At 48.2% G+C, this 8,604-nt stretch overlaps 1 protein-coding gene across 2 annotated transcripts; it reads left to right on the top strand.

Annotated features, from left to right (window-relative positions):
• Positions 1-1,582: 1,582 nt before the first annotated feature.
• On the top strand, positions 1,583-4,153 carry tac4 (tachykinin precursor 4). Of its 2 annotated transcripts, XM_040123604.1 has the most exons (5): positions 1,583-1,834; positions 3,065-3,161; positions 3,339-3,371; positions 3,478-3,531; positions 3,797-4,153. In XM_040123604.1, the coding sequence occupies exons 1-5, from the start codon at positions 1,709-1,711 to the stop codon at positions 3,829-3,831; spliced, it is 345 nt and encodes a 114-aa protein (XP_039979538.1). In that variant the 5' UTR covers positions 1,583-1,708; the 3' UTR covers positions 3,832-4,153. The 2 variants fall into 2 exon arrangements, with proteins under 2 accessions (XP_039979538.1, XP_039979539.1); XM_040123605.1 differs by lacking the exon at positions 3,339-3,371.
• Positions 4,154-8,604: the final 4,451 nt, after the last annotated feature.

Here is an 8,604-nt window from a genome sequence, read left to right on the forward strand (position 1 = left end):
TACTGTACGCATGCAGAGCTTCTCAGGTTGTGTACTGAGCTATTACTCAAGATGTGACGTGTGTGTGTGTGTGTGTGTGTGTGTGTGCCATCTGAGAATTACACTCTAACCCTACTGTGTGTATCTGCATCTGTGCGGAGCCCAGGTCTAATTCCCTCTTCAGCCCTGATTCCCGGTGCGCCAGGAAGAAGCGAGTCTTTTGGCGAAGCTCGGCGAACTCGCCCGTGATCACAAAGGTTAAGCGTTGGCGCGGCTGATCCCTGGACTCCTGTTTGTGTAGAGAGATAAGCCAGAGTGTGGGGAAGGAGTTTGTCTGTGCTACCACTTCAATGCAGTGGTTCATGGGAAAAAAAAGATCTACCTCTCCTCCCCTGTGAGTGGAGCATCTTTCTGTCAAATATGACATTTCTGTTGGCATTTAAAAAGACTATAGCTAAGCTTCCATAGCACACGGCGATTTGAACGTCTTAGCTTAGCATGTTATCATGCTAACACTTGCTAATTAGCACTAAACACAAAGTGCAGCTGAGTACAGCCGATACCTAGAGCTATGCTACTAGTGGGGGCACGGTGTTCGGCGGGTAAACCATTCACATCCCACGGCAGCTTCTGTCTTGCCGCTCTTTTAGTTTTTGGAGAAGACGGTACGTTTCGGGACACTGGCCCCCGTTCCCGTCCATTCTTGGCCTGTGGCCCCGTCGTGTGAGAATACCCACTGAAGCAATCGGCAGCTTTTAGCGGCGGAGCTCCACCTACCGCCCCGACGACTGAAAGCATCGCCTACGGCTTAGCCGTATAAGAGGCCTCTGGGCGGTTAACGTTATGTCCAGTGCTGGTGTAGGTTAGTTGTTACTGAACTGGATCGAACAGTTTGCGCTAACAATGGACTGAAGCCTAAAGGGGCGAATTTTTTCCCTTTTTTTTCAATGAATCGTCTTGTGAGCCCCTCCGATTTACCCAGGGACCCGTTTTGGAGGCTGGGAACCGGTGTGGTAGACATGCGCCTACATCTGATGGCCCTGGAGGAAGTCAGAGCGCTGACAGGAAATCCACTGTCTCATCCATCGTCCAGTGGCTCTGCGGTATCATGCTGATAATGTAATATTCCGGGAGGGAGAGGTGGGTTCTGCTGCAGTCATCAGTTAAAGTTCACATTCATCCGGCTACCGTGGCTCCACCTGCAGGGTCAGTCCATCACAGCTGAAAACCAATTAGCACCTGGAGCAGGCGACACTAAGCATTCTGACAACAATCTGGTTCTGGTGTGGGGCAGACCTGAAACTGGAAACAACACGGTGTCACTTTTATTTGTGATTAGGTTAAACATGTCCTGTCTTTGCCTGTGGCCCTTTTTGACCCGGTCACTCGAAGTGTCTACATCAGCTTTCCCATCCAGACCAGATCCTGCTGCTCGATGAGACAAATCACACCGGAGACAAACGCGTCCCCGTCGCTTCACATCAGCCCTGAGTCCAGCGAAGCAGAGAATCCGGACTGCAGGATCCATTCACTTTAATATGAGGCTGGAGGACGTGGGGAGGAGCGAGCCCGGGGGTGGGGGTGGGGGTTATAAGAGTAAACGGAGACCTTCACTCAGGAGCAAGTGCAGAAGAAAGCCCACTTGGCTTCGGTTTGAGGTCATTTGGCTCCTGTATGCGTCCGGATCCGGGAAGTTTTTCTTGACCATCCGCGACCTGACGAGCTGACGATGGAGGCTCTGAAGTTTGGGGCTGTGCTGTTGGTGGTCGTGTTCGTGCAGGTGTTCGGCGCGCTGGGGACCCCGCTCTCCAGCGAGGAGGAGGACGGGGAGATCTGGACTGTGCAGAACTGGCAGGTAAAGAACAGAAACGTTTTTACGGGTGAATTTTGGGGGCGAGTTGCTTTTGGAAAAGGGTCCGAGGGGATAAAAGAAAAAGAGCTGGTGCGGGGAGAATAATCCAGACAGAGACCGGCTGAGACTGAACGGTGGGTTCAGAGTGTTGTGCTTTTTCGTCCCGCGCATTCCTCCAGCGTGAGGACCTGTGCTGAGAACCTTCAGTACCGGGTTTCTCTAGTCCGATGTGTCCGTACGGAAACGCGGAGCAGCCTCGCTCCCCTCTTGGTTCTACGCGCTCACATGTCGGCGCTCCAGCCGGTCCGGCTGAGGGTCCGGCCGAAGGTCCGGCTGGAGGTCCGGCGCTCCAGCCCGCGACTTCACAGCCGATGTCAGACAAACTAAAGGGGCATTTCACTCCTCATTGTTCGCTCAGTTCGGACCGGACCAACAGCCGGTTTGCAGAGGAGGATTTCGGCGCTGACGACGTGGAGAATCAAGCAAAACTCGACGTGAAGACACCGTGGAGGGAAACGTTTCATGTCCCGTGTGTTCAGTGTCAAGTGTCCCGCACGCTGGAGTCGTGCACGTGCGTGAGACAGTTGAGCGCGTCCGCCGGCCAAGTCCACAGATGGACGCGACTCTGCCGCGCGAACTGAGGCGCAGCTCGAGCGGAAAAGAAAAGGTGACGGAAAGAGCCGGGGGTCCTGGCGAGTCCTCAGGTCACACGCACGCGGTCCCAGCTGTGCCACAGCTGCCGCCCGCACCGGCCGGATACGAGCCGTCCTGCGGTTAAACTGGCGCGAACGACGCCAGGCCAAAATAACGCCTCTCGTGCCGCCCCAGAAATCACCCAGAAATCCAAAAAGACTTCTTTGGGACGCGGGAGGCGCTTTAACCCACAGCTGGAGTCTGGAGCCCCCGAAACGTAATCCGGTCTATGAGCAAATCTGACAAACTCGGGAAAAGTCATCAAGTCCCAGGTTGGTAAAACCGTGTGTCTTCTCAGCCTCGCCAGAGACCCCGGGGGCAACAGGTGAGCTGGTGAACAGGTGAGTTTCTAACAGGCTACCTGACGCAGGTGCGAGGGGGATAGTGGGAAGTCACTTTCAGGAGTCAGGACTTTGGTTCACTTACACAACGTCCTGACCGCGCTCTCCCAGTCCAGCAGACAGCAGGGACCCGCTGATTTTATGGAGGCACCAAAGCAGCGAGGAGTCACATCTGCCGTTTGTGTGTGTGTGTTTTCAGGGCTACCCACTAGAGCCAGGAATAACCATCAGGCTGGCAGACCTCATCAAGCGGTCCAAAGCTCAGCAGTTCCACGGCCTGATGGGGAGAAGCTCAGGTAAACAGAGAAGGAAGCTAATGTACGATTGTTGTGGTTTTGCAGCAGCCATATCCTGCTTTGCGCGGCTCGTTTTTTATCTCCAGTAACATCGGTATAATATTCCTTCTGAAACTCGTGGTTTCCCTATTGTGCTTTCTATATCAACCACAACATTTGATCCCCCCTTTATTTCAGGTGCTTTTCAACCTGTGAGACTGGGGAGGAAGAGTGAGTACAGTGAGAGCATAAGAAAGGCATTACTGTCACCAATAGCTTTGAGATAAAGAATGAGCCTCCTGAAGATCCTTTTCTTTTCTCTCTCGCTGTCTTTCAGGAAATAGAGGGGAGATGTTTGTTGGACTCATGGGCAGAAGGAGTTTAGGTGGAGGTAATTTCCCCTTACAGCCAGTGTTACTTTCTTGTATGAGCTACAAATGTGGAATTGGCCTCTTTTTTCAACAGATGCTGATCTCTGATTTAAGACTTTACGTCCAAGTTTACTTCCGTTCGATACTGCTTCACTTTGTGCTCAAACGTGTCACATCTGTAACCAAAACGCTTAAGGATCCCGCCTCCACAGCTTGTGAAAATGTTATCCCTCAAGCCGTCATCCTACCAAGTCTAATATCTGCTCTTTTTCTCTCCGTTTCCAGATATTGAAGAGGAGTGGAAATCTGACTCTTATTAAAGATGAAAATGGAAACCAAAAAATCACCCTAACCATAACTGCGGCTGTGGTTCCACCATAATGTCCAAGGCTGTCCTACACTGTTGACCAACGGGACCTAGATGCTCACACACTCTGACCAGGACAGATGTTCTAATCACCTCCACCCGCAATTAACTCAAGTTGAATAAAGCTGAGATCATCGCCCACCCATCACTGCTGAGCTGTAATCTATGTTGTTATCGATAATATTTAGTCATATTTAAAACTATGTACATGTAAACCTTGTCTTTTAAGGGCCTTTGCCTATTTCACGCTGAGTCAATTAAAGCTGATTACATTAGATAAGTGTGTCTTTATTCTGTGTTGCTACAGTAAAGAATGATACTGGTGAAGGGGAATGAATCATTGGGGCGGGCCAGCGTTGATATATCATCTACTTTACTGAGGATCTGAAGTGTTTCATCGTTGCTGAAAAGAATCGTGACTCCGTATTAACACGGCAGTGGCATAATGTTGCAGAGGAATGAATAAAACCTGACGTCATTCACAGTTGTCTTCGCTTGCTTTTGCTCTGAAAGACTCTACGCTGGCATGTTTCTAACACTGTATCTGAGGAGAAAAAGGTTTCCTGCCAGAGCTCTCTCTTTATTTCTAATGATTACATTTGGAAAAGGACGCCTGCATCTTATCCCTTAAAGGAGCAACCCAGCGATTTGGTATTGCACTTACAAAATATTTGGGTCCCACAACAGATGGATTAAAAAAAAAAAAAGAGTCCACAAACACTGGACCCTGCAATTCAACAGCATCTCTTTGTTAACCCCTCCCAGTCTCGCAAACAATCGCGTCAAACTCCGCATCCGCAGTTTTTAAAGCGGGCTTTCTGTTGGGAACGTGTCGTCCTACCCCGATGACATCATCGGGGTTATTTCCCCCAGACCCCACAAGGCTCCTCGTGAGGACGCGGAGCACATCTGCACCTGCTGAGTAGCAGTCCTCCGGACGGGTAAGCTGACCTGTATGTGTGAAACCGGCGGCGCTTGAGATTTTACACCATTCACCATAAACCACATGTATTTAACATTACCGCTGACCATTTTCCACAGCAGACCCCCCGTTCTTAGCTTTCTATTAACTTACCAATTATGCAGGTAAAAGCGTTGACTGAAATTTCATTCAAAGACGTGTCAACCTCTGGAATCTGAACACACCAACAGGGAGGTTCTGGAGAGCAGCCACATGACAATGATACAACTTTGACAAAAAATGTTTAGCGCCAGTTATCTCAAACAAGACGCAAGACTTAATACTGATGGTGATGGTTTAACTAGTCTTGGACCCAGAATGCAGAGCGCACTCTCAGACACGGCAGTTGGGTAACAAAGGATTTTATTTCAAAGTGTTCATCGGAGATCCAGGAGTTGAGAGGTTATTGTTTTTCTGGAGTAGATGACCGGAGAACAGGATGAGACGACCAGGTCCTCCACACGGAGGACAGGTGTCGATGATGAACCGGAGCAGTTCAGAAAATGACTGGCAACAGGGAAGGAGCTGAGCGAGACTGGAGACGGGAGCAGGCCGGAGGGTTGCACCCGAGCACATGGAAGCTCAGAGTTAGAGAAGAGCACGAGACGTCCGCACCGCAGGGGCGACCGAACCCTCTGGCCGAGCCCGGAGAGTTGAGCCGGGTTTATTTACGGCAGGAGACGAGGGAGTTGCTGAATGGATTGGAAGCAGCTGTGCAGGTGAGTTGGTGGGAGAGGGACCCAGGTGGCCATGCCCAGCTCCTTAAAAGGAGAGACGAGCACACAAAGACGAGCACATACACAGACAGGGAGAGCAAACAACCTGCGGACAGACAGAGGCACGAGGAAGAGAAAACAGGAGAACACAGGGAAAACCAGTGTACCCGTTACAGGTGGTTGCTGGGATGGAAGATGCCCAGCTAAAAGTCTTCCGGTGTATCCCAGGACTGTGGTTCCCACCCTTTTTGCTCGTGGCCCCTTGATACCAAGCAGTGTGTACTTGTTACAGAGAGCATGTCTGAAAAGAGCAATATTAAAGTTCTGCTACAGGTTTACTGTCGAGTTACATATTTAGAATCAGTTTACTTTGTCATTTCTAAGTTTTGTGGTTCAGTTTGTTTCCAGTTTAGCTAATGTCATAATTATTGCACTTTTCATATTGTATATAAATGTATTTCATGAGAGAATCACGTTAAAAATACTTTTCCTTTTTCTTTTCCTGTTCCTCTTCTAATCATCCAGAGATCCTACATCAGCCTAAATTCATACTACATCACTCGTCCCTGGCGCCAGGCCCAACAGGTGCAGCTTCAGGCTCAGCAGCGCTGTCTCCCCACCCCCAGCGAGCGGACCAATGAAGGAGGAGGTCAGCAGCATGTCACTTGGGATAACTGCAGGGGGGGCGTGGGAATATCTGCTTCTCTTATTATGAAAAGAAGAAAAATCCTTTTCAGTGAGAAGAAATGAAACTCTGTGATTATTAATCTTCCACAAAATGATCCTCAAAAACAGCCTATAGTCCGCATTGGATGCTGGATTTGGGGGCCACTGGATCTTTCCTCCAGCGCCACCATCAGGGCTTTTCATTGCCATTTCCACTGTTACAGCTGCTTCTTTTCTCATTGGTGTGTACTTAGTTCAAGAATCTGCTGCCGATTTTATTCTGTTTCTTATACCATTCTATAGATGATAATGTTAATGTATATTCGAGATGTGGTTATTCATTACCACTGAAATGACGTTTAAACTGTCAAAGATGGACTTTAGCTCGTTTCAGTCTTGCATTAAAATGGTGAATTCCACCGTGTGCAGGATGTTGCATGCAGGTCTGCGCTGTGTCATATTTTCTGGGTCGGCGGGGCCAGAAATCCCTGGCCGTGCCCGAGTGCGTGTAGCGTGACAGAGTATAGAAAGCTGCCTCCGCTGGTCATTTTAAACTGACATAAATAAGCCGAGACCAAGTCCTAACACTTGGGAATGTTTATCATTAGTAGAACGAAGTCACTTTAAGATGCATTTCAAACCAAGATTTTACTCTGAGCAGCTTGACGCGGAACAGCCCTCGAGCTTTTCTCCGGTTTCCACATTTAAGACCACTTCCGCTGCTGGATCTCTCAGCTGTAGATGTACACCACGTCATCCAATTACATCTCACCAGCACCACAAAACTTTGATGCTGAGTGGAGGCTTGTCTCATCAGGATGGACAGATGTTCCTCTGAGGGAGGCACAGCGGCACCTCGCTTGTTAGCTACATTCCTCTGTCGGGTACAGAAAACCGAAAACACCCAAACGATCCTTTGCCCGGGGAAACATCCAACACACAAACCACACATCAGGCAAAGCTCGCCATTTGCATTTATTGAAGAGGAAGGAAGGGGCAGAAGCAAGTACAAAAGCAGAACTCAGCTACACATCAATGCCACGCTACTTCTGTGTGCGTAGTTTAAATACAGTAGGTAGCAGTACTACAACAGCTCGCTGGCCTATGGAAGGTGATGGAACGCCTCTTGTTTCTCTAAGTAGCTGTGATTCTGTTCAAAGGGGTTAATAATGAGCACGGCGCTCTGAACCTGCCTACCTATAGCTGCCACTGGCGCGGAGGAAAACAGCATGACAACAGGGTGAAAAAGAAATGAGAGAAATAAAAATGGACTGTGACGTCAAGACAGACAGGTTTCCTTCAAAAGGGCTCACCTTAAAGAATAAGAAGCACTCTGAGATACTTTCAAACGGCTGGACAGGATTCCTTTGTATTGTTCAACACATTCCAGATGTCCCTTTTGACAAAGTGTTGTAATTATTACATCAGTCGAGAAAACGTTAAGGTCCATTTTTTAATGCGAGAATATATTCTCCCCGTATGACTGTCAAGTGTCAGTGCAAAATGGCAGCCGTAAAAAAAGAGGCACTGAAAGCAAAACCTGGTGTTTACCGCTGATCATTTCAATCATTCTATCACACCTAAGCACATAATATCTCAACATGAGCTCAAGTAAGACTAGAGTACACTCAAAAACAAAACTGCACCAGTCCCCACGTATGGGACATCATCATCATCATCATCATCAGGAGTTGTGTTCGAGGATAGATTTTTACTTGGAAAAGTAAGTGCACTTTTCTGCAAATGCACAAGATCTGGCAAAAAACAAAAAAACAAAACACTCCCTTCACTCGGTCAACAGTCGGGAGTGATTTCGGTCAGTAGCATAGTAGTGAGGTTAATTGAGAACATGTGCTAAAAGGATGAATGTAGTCTTCTGAAATGCATTAAGTGCCGGTTGTGGCTTTAAGTCTGCCAGTCAGTGACATGACTCGTGAACTCCCTCATGTAAGACCTAAATGGAAAAAAGACAGGAAAACCAACCGCGGGATTCAAGAAAATAAAAACATGTCAAACACAGACAAAGAATCCACGGATGGCAAAAAGAAAACATCGCTATTAAGAAAAACAAGACACAGAGAAAAACATCCTCAACTTTATGCGCTTTAAAGGCAACAGAAAAAACAAGTGTAACCTCGGGCTGTAGTTTGTGAAAGGTTTGAAATGGTGACACAAAAGCTACAAAACAAAAAAGGCATTCTGGGAAAAAATAAGCTGATTCGATGTGACATTGTTGGCCACACACCTCCAATTTCACAGCCAACTGCCATCCAAGCTTATGCACCACTCTCATGTCTGTAACGGTGAATATGTAGCTACCAGCAACAGCCACTTAGCTTAGCGTAAAGACTGTAAACATGGGGAACCAGCTGTCTGGCTCAGA

This window comes from Xiphias gladius, chromosome 3 (genome assembly GCF_016859285.1).
Source record: "Xiphias gladius isolate SHS-SW01 ecotype Sanya breed wild chromosome 3, ASM1685928v1, whole genome shotgun sequence".
In the NCBI taxonomy this organism is placed as follows: Eukaryota; Metazoa; Chordata; class Actinopteri; order Istiophoriformes; family Xiphiidae; genus Xiphias; species Xiphias gladius.